This window comes from Aquarana catesbeiana, unplaced genomic scaffold, assembly GCF_042186555.1.
Source record: "Aquarana catesbeiana isolate 2022-GZ unplaced genomic scaffold, ASM4218655v1 unanchor237, whole genome shotgun sequence".
Classification (NCBI taxonomy): Eukaryota; Metazoa; Chordata; class Amphibia; order Anura; family Ranidae; genus Aquarana; species Aquarana catesbeiana.
In genome coordinates this window covers 1,788,741-1,814,765 of record NW_027362665.1, presented here as the reverse complement: position 1 = coordinate 1,814,765, position 26,025 = coordinate 1,788,741, and the positions used below count along the sequence as shown (strand labels likewise).

The following is a 26,025-nucleotide window of genomic DNA, read 5'->3' as shown; positions in this document are numbered from 1 at the left end:
GATACAGTAGATGGATAGAGACTGAGGACATCATACAAAAAATGGTTAGAGACTGAGGACATGATACAAAAGATGGTTAGAGACTGGGGACATGATACAAAAGATGGTTAGAGACTGGGGACATGATACAAGACATGGTTAGAGACTGAGGACATGATACAAAAAATGGTTAGAGACTGAGGACATGATACAAAAGATGGTTAGAGACTGGGGACATGATACAAGAGATGGTTAGAGACTGGGGACATGATACAAGAGATGGTTAGAGACTGGGGACATGATACAAGAGATGGTTAGAGGCTGGGGAGAAGATACAGGAGATGGTTAGAGACTGAGGACATGATACAAGAGATGGTTAGAGACTGGGGACATGATACAAGAGATGGTTAGAGACTGCAGACATAATACAAGAGATGGTTAGAGGCTGGGGAGAAGATACAGGAGATGGTTAGAGACTGAGGACATGATACAAGAGATGGTTAGAGACTGGGGACATGATACAAGAGCTGGTCAGAGACTGAGGTCATGATACAAGAGATGGTTAGAGACTGAGGACATGATACAAGAGATGGTCAGAGACTGCAGACTGCATTTTTCTTGAGCCTTTCTTGCACCAAGAATGCCAATAATGGCCAACAATAAATTCACATTAACTTAAATTGATGATATTAATTAAAAAGTTCGAACATAATACAATTGTATATAAAAGTATAAATATTTTTCAAAAACTCATTTTCGGTATCGGTTTTCGGCCTGGTGCATCCTTCATTTTCGGTACCAAAATTTACATTCGGTGCACCCCTACTTACCTCCTCCATGTAATAGATTTGCACAGAGCAGCCCTGATTCTCCTCTTCTGGATCCCCCCTCCCCCCGAGACTTCTGGCTCCTCCTGCCTTCAGAGTTTCCCTATAGGAAGCCGCAACATATAGTATAGAATTCCCCTATAGGAAGCCACAAAGTATAGTATAGAGTTCTCCTAGAGGAAGCTACAAAGTTTATTATAGAGTTCTCCTATAGGAAGCTACAAAGTATAGTATAGAGTTCCCCTATAGGAAGCTACAAAGTATAGTATAGAGTTCTCCTATAGGAAGGTACAAAGCATAGTATAGAGTTCTTCTATAGGAAGGTAAAAAAACTTCTGCCTTTAGAATCACATGCTTCCTTCTCTTGCCCAGGACTACATGTCCCATGAGGCATCGCTCTTCACACATTCAAGTTCTCAGGCATTTACTGACATGTATGGATAGTGTACTGAGCTGTATTTTCTGATATGTAAAGAAATAATGCATTCTGTATGCAGGCCAATTAATCGACTGACCAACTAATCGATTATAAAAATAGTTGACAACTATTTTCATAATCGATTAGTTGTTTCAGCCTCACATCTCTGATCTCCTACCAGTTCATTTCTTTATTCATGGACCTTAGTCAGAGAGTGAGGAAACAACGAGAACTGTCTTTTATAGGAGTGACAGTGATGAGGGGATTATTGGATGAGTGTCCCCACCCCCTCTATCACTCATTGCCATCTTCCCAACACAAGAAGTCCTGCACTTCCTTATTTAGTCCATGATTTAGTCATGAATAACAGCGGGGCTGAGCCCCACCAGAGGTCAGAGAGTGAGGATGGGGGGAGAATAACCAAGATGAAGACTGGACTGACCCTGAAGATCACCATCATTGGGTTATTGACTCTTCCTTCATTATCTTATTTTGTTTAAGGTTCCAAAGTTTGAGGATATTATCACATTATTATCACCATGTAAAAGTCTGTGCGCCAATCAAATCATCAGATATAAAATGTCCAGCTGGTAGGAAATGGTTGTAACAAAAGAGAATACATATTGTGTGTATATATAGCAGTGGGTAGAGGGAAGAGAGAAGTCAGGACTATGTAATGTACAACTTATTGTATAAGATACAACAGAGATGACTATATATTATCAGAATGATGTAATGTACAACATAGAGTATATAGTGCAGGGGTCAGGAGTATGTAATGTACAACATAGAGTATATAGTGCAGGGGTCAGGAGTATGTAATGTACAACATAGAGTATATAGTGCAGGGGTCAGGAGTATGTAATGTACAACATAGAGTATATAGTGCAGGGGTCAGGAGTATGTAATGTACAATATAGAGTATATAGTGCAGGGGTCAGGAGTATGTAATGTACAACATAGAATATATAGTGCAGGGGTCAGGAGTATGTAATGTACAATATAGAGTATATAGTGCAGGGGTCAGGAGTATGTAATGTACAATATAAATTATACAGTGTAAGGGTCAGGACTCATAATATTGGTATTCAGTAATCAGTGGAAGAATAAATGTTTACATGAGACAAGTTGCAGAGGTCCCACACCGCTGCCTCCCATCTCCTGAGACTGCACTCAGTGACTTACAGACATATCCCTCCACCCGGCACAACCAGCAGGCAACAGAGTTAGTAACCCTGGGAAATTTGTTCTGTCAGACATCTTGCCATACTCGGGTATGGGGCAGAAGACCCAAAACACATACCCCAGGTGCCTAGGTCTAGTAACATCTATGGTGAAAATGAACATTTTGCTATCAGCTGAACCCCAGAATCTCCATAAATCCAGTCTAGATACATAAATTGTGTCTGCAGCACAGAGAAGGAAGATTATCCGAGAGAAATACAGGAATACAGGACGGGGAACACAGCTCAGGAAAGTGACCAGGGGATTACAGGCTGATATCACCCAGTCCCCGCCCTACTCTGGACCAATCAGTGAGCAGTATGGGTGGAGGAATGTATTTAGTGTTAATGACCCACCTGTACTGATCTCTGTAGGAGTGTCCTCCTCTATAAATGTCCCCGTTATTCCACCCTCCTCCATAGACTGCTGATCATCCCTCACATAACTCTCTTCTTCTTCTGATTTAACTTCAAATTCTATATCGATTGGATCTCCACTCTAAATCAAGAAAATGAGAGAAAATATCATCTGTAAGATATAAGATTTATTATTGTGACATCACAAAAAAATCCTTTACTGAAGGCAAATCCGCTATGCACTACAAGTGCAGTTGCTGTAGATCTGAGGGGAAAATCTGAAATGAGGGGAAGCTCTGCTGATTTCTATCATCCAATCATATGCAAGCAAAAATGCTGTTTTTTTATTTTAATTTTATGTTACCCTCAGATCTACAGCGACTGCACCTCCAAGTAAACAGTGGATTTGCCTTTAGTAAATAAACCCCCCTGTCTCCTCAAGTCCATGTTCTAGATGATCCATCCCACCAACCTTGTAACAGTGAGGGATGGTGTCTTCCTGTGTGGAATCCCGGGAATACAGAGGACGGGGACATCTCTCTGGTGGGTTCCTGGTATTTGGTAGCTCCATCACATCCTTGTGTCCTTCTGAAAACTCCTCCATCACTCCATACTCCTCATCCTCCTCTTTATACTCTTCTTTAACATCAATATTATCATCCCCGAGATTTCCACTCTGAATATATAATAAAAAATTCATTGTAACAAACATGCTGTGTATAAATCAGAACTACCAATAATTGTTGCTCATCTACCTGATGTTGGTGAGGGATGGTGTGATCTTCCTGTGTGGAATCCCGGGAATACAGAGGACGGGGACATCTCTCTGGTGGGTTCCCATTACTGGATCCATCTGTAGGAAACACACACACTGACTGAATACATTGTTTCTATGTGTTTATCAGATGATGGGGGATCTAGGTGGAGCCTCCGTACTGCTCTCTCCTTTACAATAAAGTCTCCTCTTACCCGGTGATGTGAGGGGCGGCTGATTGTCCATCATGACGTCCTTGTAGAGATCCTTGTGTCCTTCTAAATACTCCCACTCCTCCATGGAGAAATAGACAGTGACATCCTGACACCTTATAGGAACCTGACACACACAATGATACAGTCACCATCCAGACACATCCCTTGTCTGTTACTGGATAATGTCCCAGAATTCCCAGCACCGCTCACCTCTCCTCCATGATCTCTCTGGTGACTTCTAGAATCTTCTTTGTATTTCTCTATTCTATCAGGGAGGGAGGTGGAGGCAATGTGATGGTCATATGATCTCCAGACTTCACAGGAGGAAAACTCTAGATCTGAACACAAATAGTAAAATCAAATGATATTCCCAGAATCCTCCTCACCTCTCCATTCAGGTTTCCTATTTATTAAAGCCCCACTTCAGACTGAGGTATAATTTACCTCCACAGGACCCCTATAGTATGCAGGATAAAAGCTTGTAGCAGACATTCTGATGTCATTACATACAATGCAAGACCAACAGTCCTACTTTGCTAGTGAGGATTCCAAGGGTCCGCCCACATCCTAAGAGCATCAGAAAACAAAAGCAGATAGATGGACATTGGGAGGAGGAGCTGTGAGGTCAGTGTGATGTCATAGGACATATAGACTCTGGATGGAGGGACATTGGGAGGAGGAGCTGTGAGGTCAGTGTGATGTCATAGGACATATAGACTCTGGATAGAGGGACATTGGGAGGAGGAGCCGTGAGGTCAGTGTGATGTCATAGGACATATAGACTCTGGTTGGAGGGACATTGGGAGGAGGAGCTGTGAGGTCAGTGTGATGTCATAGGACATATAGACTCTGGATGGAGGGACATTGGGAGGAGGAGCTGTGAGGACAGTGTGAGGTCATAGGACATATAGACTCTGGATGGAGGGACATTGGGGGGAGGAGCTGTGAGGTCAGTGTGATGTCATAGGACATATAGACTCTGGATGGAGGGACATTGGGAGGAGGAGCTGTGACGTCAGTGTGATGTCATAGGACATATAGACTCTGGATGGAGGGACATTGGGGGGAGGAGCTGTGAGGTCAGTGTGATGTCATAGGACATGCTGACTATGGATGGAGGGACATTTGGATGGGGAGATTTGAGGGGTCCTCTATATGAGGCTCCCATGAAAACCAAATCATTGTTCCTGGGTGTGTCCTACCTCTCCTAAACTGAAGAGTGAACTTTGACCTTTACCATACAGAAATCTGTCAGGAATCTGTGAAAGTAAGCTCTCATGTGATCAGGTGACGTGCGGGGGAACGGAGTGTAAATAGCAGACAATTTTCTCCAGAGCTCCTAATGGTGGGGATGGATTTTGCTGAGTTCTGGTGCCAAGTTTCCACCCCCCAGGATCACTGCAGGTGTGGAGAAAAGCTGTGTAAGAGGATATGGAGGAGAGATCAGGAGGAGATCCAGGAATCAGGATAAAGGTCAGGACAAGCAACAGACGAGCGCATCCAAGAGATGAAGCCGGGGTCACTACACAGAAAATCAATCCAAGGAAACAACAGGCAGGACGAGGAATAGCAAGAAGGAGCTCAGAGACAAATGAGAATATTGCTCAGCCAATAGGAGATTATCTCAGCATGACTTACATAATGAAGGAGATGAGGGGGAGGGGAGGAAGTCACTTATGGTGACCATAGAGACATGGAAATTCAGCTGGTTCAGCAGGGATCGGTCACATTCATCATCAACTGATCCCCTGAAGGGGTTAATCTAGATATTACCTCCTCTGCCACCAGATTCAGCAACGTCTCCTCTCTACGTCCTTCCAAATGCAATGTCCGGTATACATGACATCACTTCCTGTCTTCCATAGAGACTTCCTGTCTGGGTAGAAGTGAGATCACCACCTTGTGGAGCTCAGAGGAACTGCAGCCCTGAGAAACGTCTGGTAGTGTGAACACGGCCTTGTGCTGTGTGTGTATGTACTGTATATCCTTATAGATGGGGTCATCTCCACTCCCACCAAGGGGGATAGAAATATATTACTGCTCGGGGGGGGAGACATTTTGGCCCCTTTGATTTTGCAGTAAAACTGATTGCAGATTTAGTCATGTAGAACATCTGTTATATGGATACAAAGAACCCCAGCCGAGAGTAAAGGGTGGAAATGGCTCCTGATCCCCAGATTTGGGCAATGATGTCACCAATATAAATAGAATAAAACCGGCGCTATGTGTAACAACTCAAATACCTACAAAAATAACTTATACCGGACTGCTGCTGTAACAAAGGTAAGTATTCCCTTTATCAACTAGAAGAGCATTATGTGTCACAGCGCTGTCCTATTGTGTGTGCACATAAATCATCACAAATACACTAAAATATGTGGAGACATTCATATATAAAGTGCTAGGGGCTCAAATAATATTCTCTGCAGAGCTACTGCTTCCACTTTACACCTACTTCATTCATCTTATGGTGTTTATCAATAAATGAAGTAAACTGATCCATGTGCAAATTCATATACAACATAAAGTGCTTTGTGTTCAAGATGCTGTTCCCTGCAGATCCACTGCTTCCACTTTACACCTACCTCTTTAACCACTTACCGACTGACCGCCCGTCGTCGTTATACATCTGTACTTTGATGTAGAATACTGGGGTTATCGCAGTAGATAGCTACCATAACCCCGGTATATTCTTGAACGGCAGGCAGACGGTTTTAGGATAAAAGTGGTTTCAGCTGTGAATTTGCCTCAAGATCGCTTTTATCAGGGGGGGGGGCACGCTCCGGTCGTCTCCGGCAATTACCAAAGCCGTTGGTTGCGGCAGAGACAATCCGAAGCTGTCCCCTGAGAGGCTGGATGCCGAGTGAAGGGAAGAGGGCCCCCCGACTCGGCTCCATACCATTGGATGGTGGAAGCGACGTCAATCATCACCTCCGCCCAATGGTCTTAAAGAGGAACTTTTTGTATTGATAAAAATAAAGACTTTTTTTAATTGCATTTAAATGTAAATGTGAGATATGAGGTCTTTTTGGCCCCCGGATCTCACATTAATCACTTGAGGACCGGGCCTATTTTTCAGACTCAGTGTTTACAAGGTAAAATAATTTTTTTTTTTGCTAGAAAATTACTTAGAACCCCAAACATTATATATATATTTTTTTTTTCAGACACCCTAGAGAATAAAATGGCGGTTGTTGCAATACTTTCTGTCACACAGTATTTGCGCTGCGGTCTTACAAGCGTACTTTTTGGGGAAAAATACCTTTTTAAAAAACTCTACAGGTTACCAGTTTTGGGTTACAGAGGAGGTCTAGGGCTAGAATTATTGCTCTCGCTCTACCGATCGCGGCAATATCTCACATGTGTGGTTTGAACACTGTTTTCATATGCAGGCGCTACTGACATATGCGTTCGCTTCTGCGTGCGAGCTCGGCGGGATGGGGCTATTTAATTGTTTTTTATTTTACTTTTTTTTTTGACATTGTGCTTTTAAAAAATAAAAAATTTTGGTCACTTTTATTCCTATTACAAGGAATGTAAACATCCCTCGTAATAGAAAAAAGCATGACAGGTCCTCTTAAATATGAGATCTGGGGGGTCAAAAATACTTTACACAAAAAAGCAAAAAAAAAAAAAAAAAGTCATTAAAAAAAAAAAATTCCCCTTCAAGAGCATTGGGTGGAAGTGATGATTGACGTCGCTTCCGCCCCCCAATGCTATTGAGCCGAGTGGGGGGCCGTCTTCCCTTCCTATCCAGGCTCAGAGGAGAGCGGACGCCATCGTCTCCACCGCTACCAACGGCTCCAGTAAGGGGCGGAGATGACCGGAGTGCGGCGGGAGAAGGGGGGGCCTCTCCCGCCCCCGATAAAAGTAATCTGGCAGCAAATCCGCCACAGAGACCACTTTCATCTGAAAGCGGACCGCCCGCTCTTGAAGAGGATTCCGGGATTATGGTAGTTGCTGCCATAATAACGATATTCCTCTTCAAAGTGCCGACGTATAACGATGGCGGGCGGTCCGGAATTGGTTAGAGAGGACCTGTCATGCTTTTTTCTATTACGAGGGATGTTTACATTCCTCGTAATAGGAATAAAAGTGATACACATTTTTTTTTTAAGGGACAGTGTAAAAATAAAAAATAAAATAAATAAGAAAAAAAAAAAATGTAAAGCGCCCCGTCCCGCCGAGCTCGCGCAAAGAAGCAAACGCATACGTGAGTAGCGCCCGCATATGAAAACGGTGTTCAAACCACACATGTGAGGTATCGCTGCGATCGGAAGAGCGAGAGCAATAATTCTAGACCTAGACCTCCACTGTAACTCAAAACTGGTAACCTGTAGACATTTTTAAACATCGCCAATGGAGATTTTTAAGTGCCAAAGTTTGTCGCCATTCCACGAACAGGCGCAATTTTGAAGTGTGACATGTTGGGTATCAATTTACTCCGCGTAACATTATCTTTCACAATATAGAAAAAAATTGGGCTAACTTTACCGATGTCTTATTTTTTTTTTTTAGTTAAAAAAAAGTGTATTTTTTCCAAAAAAATTGTGCTTGTAAGACCGCTGCACAAATATGGTGTGACATAAATCATTGCAACAACCGCCATTTTATTCTCTACAGGTACCTCTTTTGTGATTATAGACAAATTTGTCCCCCACTGGAGGGGCGAGTCCTGTCTTAGGGGTGTGTCGCGGCTCGAAACATATTGGATTTATGAGCTCAGGTGCTTTTCGCTGCACGGTATGAATGTCGAGTGGGACATTAATAGTTTCATCAGCCGTGCCTGAGAGGCACCCTTGCTCTCAATCCGCGACACACCTCCTATCCCTTTTTTGTCCTCGCCTAGTTTTATAGTGAGCAGTTATGAGTGTTATTGGGTTCTTTAATAACTTATCTTGTCATATGTCTGAGATGAGATTCTTTCCCCTTCCCACCTTCTTCCCCTTCTCCCCAGTGTTGGAGCATATGTGATTCCTATCTTTGGGCTACCATGCCTCATTTTACAGAGATATGGTATTATGTTTCCATCCTGTGTTTAATCATGCTAGACCGATCAGATGATTGTCAAACCTTACCAGGACATTTGGGTCTGTGGGGTGTTGACTAGGGGTGTCATCCATTACGTATTCAAGTTGGCTGTCCACGTAATGGATTACACCTCTGTATGAAAAGTATGTTTTAATATGTGTTTAGGGGATGGACCTGTCTCGTTTGATCAGGTGATCGACCTACCGTTCAGCCCCCATTACCCAGAGGATGGGGACATTACCATGTGTGGGTCTACCCACTGATCATCCATTTTACTATATTTGGGTATGATCATATTGGATAATAATACTAGTTTCCCCCTTATTTAGGTTCTTTGGGCTCCTCCCCTGGTTAGTTTGACGGTGTGGCACTGCTTAATTTTCGCCTTTGGTGGTCCGAGCATGTATCACTTTGTCATAGCTGCAGGGGCTGGGTGACCCGGGTTAGTCAGCTGTATAGCGTGGTATGTCTATGTTTACACTAGGATGACCTGTGTGTGATGTCCCTTGTACATCCGACCACCACGATCTGCCTGCTTTTAATGACACTGGACATATGGTGCGTATGTCTGACCACCTAGTGACCATAGTGCTAGAACCGGACCCTTCAATGTGGCCCTGTCACTCTGTCACTGGCGTCTGTTGTTGCCATGGTATTCCTCACCGCAGCGTTCAGATGACAGGAGGGGGAGTGGTTAATTTCCCGGCTGGCCAATGATTGGTTTAACCAATCTGACTGGGGAGGATGTCAGCCTCGTAGCGTGCCGATCGTTCCCCTCATACATGAGGCTTTGAGCGCACGCTCTACGTGGAAGAGTAAGTGAGACACCAGCCACATATTGGCTGCCGGTCTCTGTCTCCTCCCCAATCACGCTTGAGGCTTGGAGCGCACGCCCCGCGATGATTGGAAAGAGAGACATCAGCGGCGCATCGCCCGCCGGCTGTTGTCTCCTTTCTGTCACGTGACCGTCAAGGCTTGGAACGCAAGCTGGAGGAATAGGTTTCACGTGACCGTCAAGGCTTGGAACGCAAGCTGGAGGAATAGGTTCCTCTAACCAATGTGGATGTGAGGCTTGGAACGCAAGCCGAGCCCGCGGTCCGGTGTTCGGGCCCCCTCTAATGTTTATACCCTTGCCAGACCCCATAGCCATTTTTATAATTTTAGACCTTATTCACTGTACTACCATGTATGAGATTATAAATATATGTGGTCAGTTCTTAATGTTTATGGTACTGAATCTATTACTTCCGGTTCCGCCATGATGGGGGTGGACCAATTCAATTTGTAATGGTGTATACAGTTTATATATATGGGCAATGTGGGGAGGCTGTTTTATGCCCCAGTTGAAGGCTTCTTAGTCGAAACGCGTAGGGCGTTCCAGCTTCCCATGTTGCCACCATTTTTAACCACTTGTGATCGCTTTTTACTTGTAAAGGCTTTTTATCCAATAAAATCCCTTATATTTTTGACCTACGCCATGTGGAGCCTTTTTTCTCCATGACTTCATCCGCAATTGGTTTCCTTTTACCATTTTGGCCCCGGAATCGGAGAATGTGCGAGTGAGCTGATAACCTCCACCTGTGACAACCCTGCCTATCGGTGAGCGTGACCCAAGGGATAACACCTGGGAGGATTCCACGGGAGGTCACCTCCATAAGCTCTGATGGACGTACTGCTATACGGCAGATATGTCCTACAAGATCCGGTAAGAGTACCCAACCTTAGATGTCTATGACGTGTTTCCTGTGGTTGCCTTATATTCCAATCTTCAGTCAACATCCTTTGTTCAAGCACCTCCTCTGTTTGAGAAGACTTTTTTCATGTTTATTTATGGACTCTGGTCGCAGAGCATAGCACATTGCATTACAGACATTTGTGTATATTCCACAGGTTTTTATATTGTGTTGATTCACAATATTTATAGGTGTTTTATAGCCACAGATTTATTTGTGGTTTCATTCACGATTTTCTGTAGAGCGTAGCACATTGCACTGCGGACATTTGTGTATGCTCCACAGGTTCTTGTATTGTGTTGATTCACAATCACTTATAGTTGCTTTAAAGTCACTGATATCAACAATTTTTATTTTCCTTTTTTATGTTTGTTCCATTCACGATTTCAGTTGTGGTTTGGGATTTTAGTGCTGCACTTGTTTCTTATATATTTGGTGTGACTTGGTTTGTTTGTGTGTCAGCTGCTATTCATTACTTTGACAATTTTTTGGGGGGGGGGGGGGGGTCAGCGCTGCATTCCCTCTTTATCATTATTCTCTAGGGTGTCTGAAAAAAAAAAAATTATATAATTATTATATATATATTTAGGGGTTCTCAGTAATCTAAGTAATTTTCTTGCAAAAGAAAATTATTTTAACTTGTAAACAACAAATCTCAAAAAGAGGCTCGGTCCAGAAGTGGTTAAACAGCACAGAGACCCTCCAAAAGTCCCCCAAATACATAGAAGAACCTCGGGGGGGGGGGCCTTTGTCTCTGTGCATTTTTTTCCTTTGTAAATGTCAGCTCAGCTGCATCACTTTCTGTACATCACAAAGATGTCCCTTCACAGGCAGGATTAGGACCCCCCAGGATTAGAACCCCCCCAGGAATGTTTGACAAATAAGTGTGAACTACGTGTATCATCACAGGGTGATGCTGTGGATACACAAATAACAATGTGCCAACGTCCCGGTATTGTTTAATAGAGACATGGACTTTGTAGGCACACCCATATGTTTAGTAAAGAAATGGACGTTTTTAATTGGATAAAGTTAAAACCATTGTATACAAATGTGTGCCTACAAAGTCCATGTCTCTATTCCAATTCCACCCCCCCAGGAATGTTATTTAACCAGTTCAGCTCTTTGGACATCGTACACCCAGACAGTGAAGGGTTAATCACTTTCCTTTATGTTCACCAATAACTCGTTGTGCATAATGTGTGGGTCACACGCGAGGACTACCCCCCTGGGGTGGGTTCTTCTGGGCAACCTGTAACAGGGTGATTGTCTCACACATGGGGTACCTTTACTCTGTGCCATCCATGTCCTGAGACAAGGCTGAGGCCGCTGTGGGGGAATACTCAACCTTAAGGTGGGCCTCCATCCTTACAGATGAACACACACTGTGTACACTTGCACAATAACTGTCCTCTAGTTAAGTCTCGGGTTCCCGTGTTAATGTACATCTTCCTCTGTAGCATGCAATTAGGAGGGACACACAGGGCCAATGTCCACAACCACCGGTCCAGCGTTTGCCACTACCTAGTTATTTATATGAATCTATGCTTGATGACGGAAACTAAGGAGTCTACTTATAGAAAATGTATTCAATGTGACAAATATTCATTCAACTATTACAAAATCTGGCATTAATGCGGCACAGTAATTTCCTATGATTGTCAGCTCCATCTAGTGGACATAATGGGGTATTTTTCCCTGACATACCTCCATTAGTAAAAATAGTACATTACTGCATTGTGGCCACTAGATGGAGCCAAAGAAATCAGTGTATGAAATAAAATACATCCAATACCCTTCACGGTTGGGTGAATGCGTTCAACAAATACAAAAATAAAAAAAATAGACCTCTAAGTGTTTGTGAAATTTAACACTAGAAAATGTACTCAGCCAATGAGAGGTAATGACTCCATTTTTATTTTTCTCCTGCTATCAATGGCCAACACGGTACAACACTTCATCCATGTCTTTGGTGATCTCTGATCTCCTTATGAACTGTTTCTTCCATGATGAAGATCAGCCATGGAGTATATCTGAGGTGTATATCAGGGTGTGCTTCTTCCCCACATGAGAGCTGTGATGTCCAGCAACATTCATAGAGAAGACATTTCCCACACTCAAGGCACTAATACACCTCGAGGGTTGTGTGAGATCCCTGATGTACAGGAAGACATGACCTCAGCAAAGAACAATTCCCTCACTCAGGACAGGAATATGGCTTCTCCCCTGTGTGAGATCTCTGATGTCTATAAAAACTGGACTTATCTGAAAAACATTTCCCGCACTCAGTACAGGAATACGGCTTCTCTCCTGTGTGAGATCTCTGATGTGTGTAAAGACAAGACTTCCGTGAAAAACATTTCCCGCACTCAGGACAGGAATACGGTTTCTCTCCTGTGTGAAATCTCTGATGTCTATAAAGATCAGACTTCGCTGAAAAACATTTCCCGCACTCAGGACAGGAATACGACTTCTCCCCCGTGTGAGATCTCTGGTGTCTGCTAAGAATGGACTTGTCTGAAAAACATTTCCCGCACTCAGGACAGAAATACGGCTTATCTCCCGTGTGAGATCTCTGATGTATGGAAAGATGGGACTTCCGTGAAAAACATTTCCCGCACTCAGGACAGGAATACGGCTTCTCCCCTGTATGAGATCTTATATGCACATGAAGATAGGATTTAAAAGGGAAACACTTCCCACACTCAGTACAGGAAAAGCTCTTCTCTGTTGGAAGGACGGCACCGTCCCTCACAGTCTGAGGTTCCTCAGGATAAGAGGAATACGATGGTCCATCTACACTGTGTGGTGCCGGATGGACATTTGAGGTAGTCGGGTTTTCTCCTGGACTATACTGTGTGATGTCCTCATCTTCTACTTTACAGTCTGGAGACAAAGTGAGACAATCCTCTGAGGTTTTCCTCATCTCCCGTCCGTCTACTAAAATAGAAATAAAAAGATTATTACTAGACATGAGCAGATTGGTTCCCCTACACCAGGACTCCGCCCACATCAGGCAGCTTTGTCTCTGAGGATCTTACAATTCCCCCCTCAAGGTAACTAGTAAATGGGTCCTCTGATCTCCTACCAGTTCATTTCTTTATTCATGGACCTTAGTCAGAGAGTGAGGAAACAACGAGAACTGTCTTTTATAGGAGTGACAGTGATGAGGGGATTATAGGACGAGTGTCCCCACCCCCTCTATCACTTATTGCCATCTTCCCAACACAAGAAGTCCTACACTTCCTTATTTAGTCCATGATTTGGTCATGAATAACAGCGGGGCTGAGCCCCACCAGAGGTCAGAGAGTGAGGATGGGTGGAGAACAACCAAGATGAAGACTGGACTGACCCTGAAGACCACCATCATTGGGTTATTGACTCCTCCCTCATTATCACTTTCTGTTTAAGGTTCAAAAGTTGGAGGATGTTATCACATTATTATCAACATGTAAAAGTCTGTGCTCCAATCAAATCATCAGATATAAAATGTCCAGCTGGTAGGAAATGGGTGTAACAAAAGAGAATACATATTATGTGTATATATAGCAGTGGGTAGAGGGGAGAGAGCAGAAGTCAGGACTATGTAATGTACAACATATTGTATAAGATACAACAGATAGGACTATATAGTATCAGAATGATGTAATGTACAACATAGAGTATATAGTGCAGGGGTCAGGAGTATGTAATATACAATATAAATTATATAGTGTAAGGGTTAGCATTCATAATATTGGTATTCAGTAATCAGTGGAAGATTAAATGTTTACATGAGACAAGTTGCAGAGGTCCCACACCGCTGCCTCCCATCTCCTGAGACTGCACTCAGTGACTTGGGTCTGAGACTATACAGACATATCCCTCCACCCGGCACAGCCAGCAAATAACAGAGCAAGTAATCCTGGGAGAATTGTTCTGTCAGAGTTCTTACTAGACCAGGGTATGGGGCAGAAGACCCAAAGCACATACCCCAGGTGCCTAGGTCTAGTAACATCTATGGTGAAAATGAACATTTTGCTGCCAGCTGAACCCTAGAATCTCCAAGACTAGTCTAGATACATAAATTGTGTCTGCAGCACAGAGAAGGAAGATTATCCGAGAGAAATACAGGAATACAGGATGGGGAACACAGCTCAGGGAAGTGACCAGGGGATTACAGGCTGATATCACCCAGTCCCCGCCCTACTCTGGACCAATCAGTGAGCAGTATGGGTGGAGGCATGTATTTAGTGTTAATGACCCACCTGTGCTGATCTCTGTAGGAGTGTCCTCCTCTATAAATGTCCCCGTTATTCCATCCTCCTCCATAGACTGCTGATCATCCCTCACATACCTCTCTTCTTCTTCTGATTTAACCTCAACTTTAGAATCTCTCAGGTTTCCACTCTGAATATATAATAAAAATGACATCAATGGTAACAATGCAGATAATGTACAGATCCTAATGATACTATCAATGATTGTTCCTCATCTACCTGATGATGGTGAGGGATGGTGTGATCTTCCTGTGTGGAATCCCGGGAATACAGAGGATGAGGACATCTCTCTGGTGGGTTCCCATTACTGGATCCATCTGTAGGAAACACACACACTGACTGAATACATTGTTTCTATGTGTTTATCAGATGATGGGGGATCTAGGTGGACCCTCCGTACTGCTCTCTTCTTTACAATAAAGTCTCCTCTTACCCGGTGATGTGAGGGGCGGCTGATTGTCCATCATGACGTCCTTGTAGAGATCCTTGTGTCCTTCTAAATACTCCCACTCCTCCATGGAGAAATAGACAGTGACATCCTGACACCTTATAGGAACCTGACACACACAATGATACAGTCACCATCCAGACACATCCCTTGTCTGTTACTGGATAATGTCCCAGAATTCCCAGCACCGCTCACCTCTCCTCCATGATCTCTCTGGTGACTTCTAAAATCTTCTTTTTATTTCTCTATTCTTTCAGGGAGGGAGGTGGAGGCAATGTGATGGTCATATGATCTCCAGACTTCACAGGAGGAAAACTCTATATCTGAACACAAATAGCAAAATCAAATGATATTCCCAGAATCCTCCTCACCTCTCCGTTTTCTTAAAGCCCCACTTCAGACAGATATAATTTACCCACACAGGACCCCCACACTACGCAGGTTAAAAGCTTGTAGCAGGTATTCTGATGTCATTACATACAATGCAGAAGCAACAGTCCTACTTTTCTAGTGAGGATGCCAAGGGTCCGCCCACATCCTAAGTGCATCAGAGAAAAAGCCAGATACAGGGACATTGGGAGGAGGAGCTGTGAGGTCAGTGTGATGTCATAGGACATATAGACTCTGGATGGAGGGACATTTGGATGGGGAGATTTGAGGGGTCCTCTATATGAGGCTCACGTACAAACCAAATAATTCCTGGGTGTGTCCTACCTCTCCTAAACTGAAGAGTGAACTTTGACCTTTACCATACAGAAATCTGTCAGGAATCTGAAAGTAAGCTGTCATGTGATCAGGTGACGTGCGGAGGAACGGAGTGTAAATAGCAGACAATTTTCTCCAGAGCTCCTAATGGTGGGGATGGATTTTGCTGAGTGCTGGTGCCAAGTTTCCACCCCCCAGGGTCACTGCAGATGTGGAGAAAAGCTGTGCAAGAGGATATGGAGGAGAGATGAGGAGGAGATCCAGGTCAGGACAAGCAACAGACGAGCGCATCCAAGAGATGAAGCCGGGGTCACTACACAGAAAATCAATCCAAGGAAACAACAGGCAGGACGAGGAATAGCAAGAAGGAGCTCAGAGACTAATGAGAATATTGCTCAGCCAATGGGAGATTATCTCAGCATGACTTGCATAATGAAGGAGATGAGGGGGAGGGGAGGACGAGGGTGGGGCTTGACAAATTTGCTTTTACTCTAGGAGCCAGCTAAAAAATTTAGGAGAGTTTTTAAGGGAAGTGTGGGTTATCGGAGCCTGGGGCAGGGTAAGTAATTTGTGAGTAATTTTTGGGGTGTAGAACACAGGATTTGGGGTGCAAGGTGCAGAAGGGTGCAGGACATGTTGTGCTGTGTGCAGAATGCAGGACATGAGGTGCCAGGAACCAGAGAAGGGTGTAGGTCACCACAGAACATGAGATGCAGGAGAAGGGTGCAGAATGCAGGACATAGTTACATAGTAGGTAAGGTTGAATAAAGACAATAGTCCATCCAGTCTGACCTGTGTAGGTGCACGTGTGTCAGTGTCAGTAATCGTTTCCCATATCCCTGCATGTTGTGTTCTTTAAGATGCACATCTAAGAGTCTCTTAAAAATATCAATACTCCCCGCAGCCACCACCACTTGTGGAAGAGAGTTCCACATTCTTACCGCCCTGACAGTAAAAAAAAGTCCCTACGCAGCTTGAGGTTAAACTGATTCTCTTTTTTCCTATGCTGGGATCACCACTGAGATATTTGTAAATAGCTATCATATCCCCTTTCAGGTGTCTTTTCTCCAGCGAGAAGAAATTTAGCGCCTGTAGTCGCTCCTCGTATTTGAGGTCCTCCAGCCCATTAATTAATTTAGTTGCCCTCCTTTGGACTCTCTCCAGTACATCCCTTCTGAGGACTGGTGACCAAAACTGGACGGAATACTCCAGATGTGGCCTGACCAGAGTTTTATAAAGTGGTAGAATTATAGTTTTATCTCTGGAGAAAATGACCAGTTACACTTACCGGTAACGGTGTTTCTGGGAACTCTTGCAGGACGGCACCCTGAGAGATAACTGGTCCCACCTGACAAGAAACACATAGAAAAGAAAACCAGGGGTTCAACAAGGACCCCCTGAGCGGACTTTAGAGGCACAACAAACCTGAGAAAGCATAATCAAAATAACAATATAATACATTTTATTAACTATAAATGCATACAGTACAAAGACATTGACAAAAAGTAATAAAAGATTATCTATATAGAAATATACATGATACAAGCCCTGATGTGTCTACATGTTTCGTAGAAAACTTCTTCAGGACATATTCAGGTTTCAGTTAATACATCCTGAAGAAGTTTTCTACGAACACGTAGACACATTGGGGCTTGTATCATGTATATTTCTATATAGATGATCTTTTATTACTTTTTGTCAATGTCTTTGTACTGTATTCATTTATATTTAATAACATTTATTATATTGTTAATTTTGATTATGCTTTCTCAGGTTTGTTGTGTCTCTAAAGTCCACTCAGGGGATCCTTGTTGAGCCCCTGGTTTTCTTTTCTATGACATACAATTTATACGGATGTGGCCACAGGAGTGTCCCTTTTTTCTATTTTTTGTCCTGACAAGAAACACAATCAAAGAAGAGGTCAAAAACCCCCGCCCCTCCCTGTGCTCCTCAGTTGTGAAAAAGTATTAACCCACACCAGTGCACAAGAGTGAGAACTACCTCAAATGTTCATACAACACCAACACACAAAAAACAGGTGGGAAGTAGGCCTGCCGTCCTGGAACACTTCCCAGAAACACTGTTACCGGTAAGTGTAACTGGTCATTTTCTCAAGTTGTCCTCCAGGACAGCACCCTGAGAGAAGAGCAAATAGCTCAGGCCTACCTTAGGGCGGGACAACAGCCTGTAGAACCTTTCTACCAAATGCTAAATCCTGACAGCAGTTCCACCCTGTAGCCCCTCAGGAAAGTGTTCTGGTTTCTCCACTTAGCTGCTCTACAGATCTGTTCTACCAATGCTCCAGCCCTTTCTGCCCAAGAGGTCACCAGAGACCGTGTATAGTGTGCCTTAAGGCTAGTGGGAACCGCTTTACCAGCCTGCTCATAGGCTACGGAAATGGTCTGCCTAATCCACCTTGCTTTGGTTGCTTTTGATGCTTGCTGACCCTTCTTCTGACCACAAATCCAACTAAGTGACTGGACCTTCTAAAAATCCTTCACTCTCTCTAAATAAACTAACAGACAATGTCCGACATCTAAACAATGAAATTAACTTTCCTTCGCATTCTGAGGATTGGCACAAAAGGAAGGAAGGACAATCTCTTGCATCCTGTGGAACCGTGAGGCCACCTTCAAAAGGTACAGGGAATCCTGCTAGAGGATAACCCTGTCTTCAAATAATAAGAAAAAGGGCTCTTTTACAGACAGAGCCTGGAGATCACCTATCCTCCTGGCCATTGTAATGACCAGCAGGAAGGTTGTCTTAAGGGCAAGTAATTTAAGCGGGATATGAGCCAAGGGCTCAAATGGTGCCTTGGTCAGGGCTCAGAGGACTAGGGTAAGATCCCATGGTGGAAATTGGTTCATTTGCACCAGGGATATCCTCTCCCAAGCTAACAAAATTCTCTTGATCAGTGGGTTCAGTGCCAGTCTCCTGTCCAAAAAACTGGACAAGGCTGCCACTTGGACCCTGAGCGTCTTAATAGCTATACCCTGATCCGCGCCATCCTGGAGGAAATCCAGGATGGCGGGGATCTCCCGCTGGGAAGTCCCCCTCGCCTGACACCAACGTGAGAAGACTCCCCAGAATTTTGCCTAAATACGCCTGGTAACCGGCTTCCTAATCTGTAACAGGGTGTCAATTACTCTCTCTGAACACCCCCCCTGCCGCAGGCTCTCCCTTTCAATAGCCAAGCCACTAGCTTGAAAAAAAACAAAATTTGGGTGGCAGACTGGACCCTGTAGGAGAAGGTCCTGCCGACACAAACCAATTTCCCAGGGTAGGGAACCAGGGCCTCTTGGGCCACCAGGGAGCATTTAAAATCAGTCTGCCCTCGGACTGACACAGCTTCTGCACTATTTTTGGGATCATAGCCGGGGGGAGGCATAGGCCAAGTGGAAGTCCCAGTCTTGGGTAAACGCGTCCACCCCTCGGATCCTTTCTCCCTAGACAGTGAAAAGAACCTCTTCACCTTCCTGTTTCCTCTGTGCGCGAAGAGATCGATCTCCGGTCTGTCGAAGCGTCGACACACGAGGGAGTACACTTTGGGGTTCAATTCCCACTCTCCCTGGTGAATCGGCTGTTGACTGAGGTAGTCTGTTTCGACTTTGCAGACCCCCTTTATATTCACTGCTGAAATTGAGGGGATCCTCTGTTCCGCCCACTCCAGGAGTTCCTGAGTCAGGCTCAAAAGAGCGCGGGACCTGGTGCCCCCCCGGTGTTTCAGGAAGGCCACTGTGCTTGAATTGTCGGAAAGGATCTAAACCTCTTTCTCCCAGATTCTTTCTTTTAAAGCTTCCCTGACCACCAAGAGCTTCTGGAAGTTGGAGGAAGAGCCCCTCTGAACTTGGTTCCAGACACCCTGGGCCCGCAGTTCTTCCAGATGGCCCCCCTATCCCAGGCACTGGCATCGGTCGTCGCCCTGAGGGGTTGGAGCTGAGCCCAGAGGTGACCCTCCCCCAACCTCTGATGGTTGCGCCACCACTGCAAAGACTCGTTTACCCCTCCTGGGATGGAGACCTTTTTGTCTAAGGTTCCCCTTTTTCCGTCCCAGTAGGATATGAGGAACTGCTAGAGAGTCCTGAAGTGGAGCCCATGGCACTGTAGGAATACAAGCTGTCATTAACCCGAGGAATCTCATAACTCCTCTGAAGGAGACCTCCTCTGCCTCTAGGAGGGACGAGACTGCAGCTATCAGGCCCTCTACTTTCCCCGGGGCAACACAAGCTTCTGTGCTGCAAATCTACTAGGAACCCTAGGTAAACCTTGGTCTGCCCGGAATCAGACAGGATTTTTCCTGGCTGATTAACCACCCCAGGGACTCCAAGATAATTACTACTTTATCCAGGTCGGACAGTAAGGGATCGCGACCCTGGTTGTAAACCAAAAGGCCGTCCAGATAGGGGATCAGCGCTATCGCTTGGAGATGGAGTACGAAACCACCTCTGCAAGGATCTTTGTGAAAACTCTTGGGCTGGCTGCCAGCCCAAAGGGTAGGGTGCAAAACTGCCAATGCTCCACGCCCTGACCTGAGAGAATCACAAACGTAGAAATTCCTGGTGCCCTGGAAAAATGGGGACATGAAGATAGGCGTCTTTTAGGTCTATCGTGACCATAAACACCTCCTTCAGAAGATGCTTCCCGACTTGTACCATAGAAACCTGTTTAGCCTTCTTGAATTTATTATAAGGCAGTATTTTCCCGAGGCCTTTTGGACCACAAAGATGTGAGAATAAAACCCTTGACCGTGTTTCTCTACTGGGACAGGTACTATAACACCCTGCTCTGCCAGCTGCCTAAAGCTCTGAAGAAGACTCGCCGCTTTCAGCGGAACCCTGGGTAGGCGGGTTAGAAGGAAGCTTGGGGGAGGTAAGGAGAGTAGTTCCAACCTGTAGCCCTCTCTTATTATCTGTAGGATGTGGGGGCTTTGAGTGATCCTTTCCCACTAAGTGAGAAAGTGAGAGAGCCCCCCCACCCTGACGTCACTTGGTATCTTTATCAGTGGATTTTGGGCCGGAAAAGTGGAGGCCTTCTTTTTGCTTGCCCTTACCAACTCCCCATTTCTTGCCTTCCTTCTTATCCCTGAACCGGTTCTTAACCTGGGGGCCTCGAAAAAATCTTCCCCTATCTTTCTTAGGCTTTACCGGAAACTTCTTGCCCTTCTCTGTAGACCTAGAAAGGGCCTGGTCCAAACCAGAACCAAAGAGTAGGGAACCCTCAAAAGGTAGACCACACAAATGTGTCTTAGATGTGTTGTCCCCATCCCAGGTCTTCACAAGGCCCTCCTTGCGGAATTCAGAAGAGCCGCAGACTTAGCAGTCGCACATACTGTTTAGACCGCTGCGTCCACCAAGTAGGCCACGGCTCTACCAATCACCTCCAAGGAGTCCAAGACCTGTTTGGACTTGGAAGTTTGCGACACGTGGTCCATCAACTTTGTGACCCACATGTCTGCGTTCCTGGCCACACAGACCGATGCTAAGGCTGGTCTCGTACCGTCGGTCCATTTGGTCCCTGATATTGCCTGCATCCTCGAAGGAGAGGTCAGATTGTTTGGACACCTGTGCTAGGGAAGCATCTAGTCTGGGTGTCTTAATAAAATCATTCCTCCTCTTCCTCCTTGAAGGGGCACCTGCGTTTCCAGGTCTTACATTTTAAGAGCTTCCTTTCAGGCTCCTTCCATTCTCTCAGAATGATGTCTTTGAGGGCCTGGTGGATTGGGAGAACCCTGGATTGGGGTTTAACCAGGCCTCTATACATCTTGTCCTGGGCAGAAAACTGAGCTGTAGGCTCTTGGATCTCTTCTGACACATGCACTGCTCTAAGGAGACCCTCTATATCATCTGCGGAAAAGATGTGTCTGCCTGGTCTGCAGTCCTCTTCCTCCCCCTGGCTGTCCTCTATTTGCTCCCCTCATGAGAAAAGCTCAGATCGGAGACCTCTGTCTCCTCCTCCTTAGAGTCCTGAGAGGGCAGTGACCACAGGGGTTCAGTGCATCTAAATCTGCCACCTGGATCCCTATTTTCTGCTCTATTAGTGGGGGGCCCTCCTGTGAGGATGAACCTTGCCCTGCCTAGGCCCTACTAAAGTGGGGCTCGGGTTCCCTGGGTTTCAGGGTTGCCTGGAAAGCCTTGAGGGTCGTTAACATCTCTGTCTGTATGGAGAGAAAGTCCCTCATGACCTGAGAGGTCTCCTTCCCAGCTAACTTGTGGATACACTTGTAGCAAAAGGGTTTTATGTGGTCCTGTGACAACTTGTGATTACAGTATCCACACCTCTTGGAACGGTAAGGGGTCTTTGACTTACAGTAATGTCCTCCCCTGAAAGAGACACATTTTCATGCTTACTTCAAACAGAAATCACCCGTTACTGTACCCTGCAGGGGTAAGAGTTAGGGGACCCTCCCCCCATTACACTCGCCAGCTAGGTAGACTCACCCCCTGTGTTCTCCTCCACTGCTGTTGCCACTGCTGGCCCCTCCTCTCGCTCCATCTCTACATCGCTGCTTATTCTGCTGAGTGGTGCTTGATGCTGGGCAGAGCAGGCTATAGACGCCTGCCTCCACTGACGGCCAGACCTTCGCTCCTGTTGTCCTAGGAAGCTGCCATTTTGCCAAGGTCCCAGAGACCCAGAAGCAACGTGCCCTCTTGGGACACTCGGCGGCGTAATTTTCGGTGCAAGGGAGGAAGCTGCATCATTCCTCTTTCTGCCACTGGCAAGATGGCGCTCGAGCACTGGCTGGTGCCATCTCCTCTACCCTGCAAGCCACAACGCGTGACCCAGAAGCCCAGGAGTCGGGGCCCACAGCAACGGCATGCCCCATGGGAAATCCGACTGCCAGCTCCCACCGCTAAACGGCCACCGCCAGGTAAGGGGGAGGAAGCAGGAAACCATGGTCCCTGAAGTTCTGGGTACCCCATTGTACCCAGGGTCCTTCAGCACTCAGGGGGTGCCCCCCTGAGGAAGACGGGGAAACCCCCTCAGGAAGGGCAAGCCCTACCAGACCCAAAGGCTTCACAAGCCTGCGGTCTGGCTCCAAGGGGGAGACCACCAGCCCCCTGCTTCTATTAGAAAACAACAAAACGCTGTTTTTGTTTTTTTTCGCTGTGGGGAAACATAATCAAAAAACCGAGGCGTACAATAGGTTTTTTACCTCTTCTTTAATTGTGTTTCCTGTCAGGTGGGACCAGTCATCTCTCAGGGTGCCATCCTAGAAGACGACTTCATAAAATTCTCTATTTTATGCATGCTATAATTCTGCCGGATTTGGTAGCTGCAGCTTGACATTGTATGCTATTGCTCAGTCTGTCTTCTACTAGGACCCCCAAATCTTTCTCCATTGTTGACTCCCCCAGAGGTTCTCTCCTCATGGGGTACCAGAGAATGGTGTAGGTCACCGGAGCACATGGGATGAAGGAGAAGGGTGCAGAATGCAGGACATGGGGTGCAGGGGAAGGGTACATTGTGCAGAATGCAGGACATGGGGTGCAGGGGCAGGGTACATTGTGCAGAATGCAGGACATGGGGTGTAGAACATGGGGTGCAGAGTACGAGAGAAGGGTGTAGGTCACTGCAGCACATGGGATGCAGAACACAGGACATGGGGTGCAGGGGGAGGGTAGAGGGTGCAGAATGCAGGGCATGGGGAGTAAGGTGCAGAAGAAGGGTGAAGGGCATGTGGTGCAGAATGTAGGACATGGGGTGCAGGGTACTGGAGAAGGGTGCAGAATGCAGGATATGGAGTGCAGGGGAAGGGTAGAGGGTGCAGAATGGAGCACATGGGGTACAGGGTACCATAAAAGGGTGTAGGTCACCTCAGGACCTTCAGGATGCAGGACAAGGGTGCAGAACGCAGGACATGGGGTGCAAAACATGGGGTTCAGGGCGCAGAACGCAGGACATGGGGTGCAGAAAATGGGGTTCACGGTGCAGAACACAGCACATGGGATGCAGGATACAGTATATGGGGTGCAGAATTAAGGACAGTGATCCAATCCCCCTCCCCTGTATCCTCCTGCATGTCCTGTACATCTCCCCCAGCAGTGTGTGAGAGCAGAGTGGATGGAGAGGACATCTTGTGTACATAAAGCAGCATGTCCCTCCCTGGCTGGTTTCTTAGCTGGCTGCTTTGCAGGCTTGTCCTGGTTACTCCTGTAAGGACCTTGTAGTCCTGTTTCTCAGCACCTTGTGGGGATCTTTGTGGCAGTGCCGAGGTGGCGCCATGTTGGAGATTCGGTCCCGCTCCTTCCTCTCTGTTCTGCCGGAGGGCTCTGCAGGGACACAGGCAGCTGTGGATGGAAGCAGGAGCCGATGGTGACAGTAATGCAGCCGCAGAAAGGAGAAATATCGGCAGCGGGAGCTCAGTGAGATGAGTCCTCTCATGTCCTGTCCTGTCCAGTCCACCCCTCACTTCACAGGTCGGGTGCCATCATCTCCTCCTCCTCCCCTCCCCTTCCCGCCTGGCCCCGCTCCGAGCCACATTCCTGTCTGAATAATGTGTCCGGGTTTCAGGCAGAAACATTATTCAGACCAACAGTGAGAATGACAAGAGCCCAGGGGCCAGGACACCATTTCTAGTCACCATGGTGACCTGGGATTTGTTGTGCCCTGACTTATGGTGACCATAGAGACATGGAAATTCAGCTGGTTCAGCAGGGATCGGTCACATTTCCATCCATGTGTGGTCACTGCCGGATAAAAGTCACTCCATCAGCGGCTGCAGCCAATAGCTTCATCACTGATCTGTGTATTCTGAGAGCGGAGGAGCGCCCCCCATTGTCAGAATACAATAGTGCAGCGGGGAGGATTCCCCCATCCCCCTCCAATGTGTGGATGGGGGAATCACTTCAGTTTTTCCCTCTCATCCCGCTGGCTGAACGATAAAACTGAACCATGTATGGCCAGCTTTGGAAGGAAGATATATTAATCATCAACTGATCTCCCTGAAGGGGTTAATCTACATATTACCTCCTCTGCCACCAGATCCAGCAACGTCTCCTCTCTACGTCCTTCCAAATCGAATGGCATTTGTCTTCTCTGTATCTGACATCACTTCCTGTCTGTACCTGACATCACTTCCTGTCTTCCATAGAGACTTCCTGTCTGGGTAGAAGTGAGATCACCATCTTGTGGAGCTCAGAGGAACTGCAGCCCTGAGAAATGTCTGGTAGTGTGAACACGGCCTTGTGCTGTGTGTGTATGTACTGTATATCCTTATAGATGGGTCATCTCCACTCCCACCAAGGGGGATAGAAATATATTACTGCTCGGGGGGGAGACATTTTGGCCCCTTTGATTTTGCAGTAAAATTGATGGCAGATTTAGTCATGTAGAACATCTGTTATATGGATACAAAGAACCCCAGCCGAGAGTAAAGGGTGGAAATGGCTTCTGATCCCCAGATTTGGGCAATGATGTCACCAATATAAATAGAATAAAACCCGCGCTATGTGTAACAACTCAAATACCTACAAAAATAACTTATACCGGACTGCTGCTGTAACAAAGGTAAGTATTCCCTTTATCATCAACTAGAAGAGCATTATGTGTCACAGCGCTGTCCTATTGTGTGTGCACATAAATCATCACAAATACACTAAAATATGTGGAGACATTCATATATAAAGTGCTAGGGGCTCAAATAATATTCTCTGCAGATCTACTGCTTCCACTTTGCACCTACTTCATTCATCTTATGATATTTGCTGCTATATTAAATAAACTAAAAATCTGTGCAAATTAATGAAACATACAATAGTTTGTGCTCAATATAGTGTTCTCTGCAAGTCTACTGCTTCCACTTTGCATCTACTTCAAAAGGGTTGTGATTGCGGCTTGCAGTCCAACCAAAAGTGACGGTTCTGCCTGCCGGAGAACCTGTCATGGGGTAGAGGGTTCTTTACTGTAAGAACGGCAAGGATGTGGAATTCCCTTCCACAGGTGGTGGTCTAAATAGGGAACATCAATAGTTTGAAGAAACTATTAGATAATCACCTGAACGACCACAACATACAGAGATATATAATGTAATATGACATATAATCACACAACATACAGAGATATATAATGTAATATGA

General features: G+C 45.7%; 1 protein-coding gene and 1 pseudogene across 1 annotated transcript in view; both read right to left on the bottom strand.

Moving 5' to 3' along the window:
- LOC141122063 (uncharacterized) overlaps window positions 1-26,025 on the bottom strand; it is a 309,667-nt pseudogene that overhangs the window by 249,615 nt on the left and 34,027 nt on the right.
- Window positions 1-26,025, bottom strand: part of LOC141122054 (uncharacterized) — a 61,344-nt gene that overhangs the window by 4,778 nt on the left and 30,541 nt on the right. Inside the window, 10 exon segments of the mRNA XM_073611849.1 lie at window positions 2,805-2,946; window positions 3,277-3,480; window positions 3,560-3,657; window positions 3,774-3,897; window positions 3,984-4,109; window positions 12,738-13,477; window positions 14,785-14,926; window positions 15,016-15,113; window positions 15,230-15,371; window positions 22,071-22,269. Coding sequence (XP_073467950.1) covers window positions 2,805-2,946; window positions 3,277-3,480; window positions 3,560-3,657; window positions 3,774-3,897; window positions 3,984-4,109; window positions 12,738-13,477; window positions 14,785-14,926; window positions 15,016-15,113; window positions 15,230-15,371; window positions 22,071-22,269 — 2,015 coding nt within the window.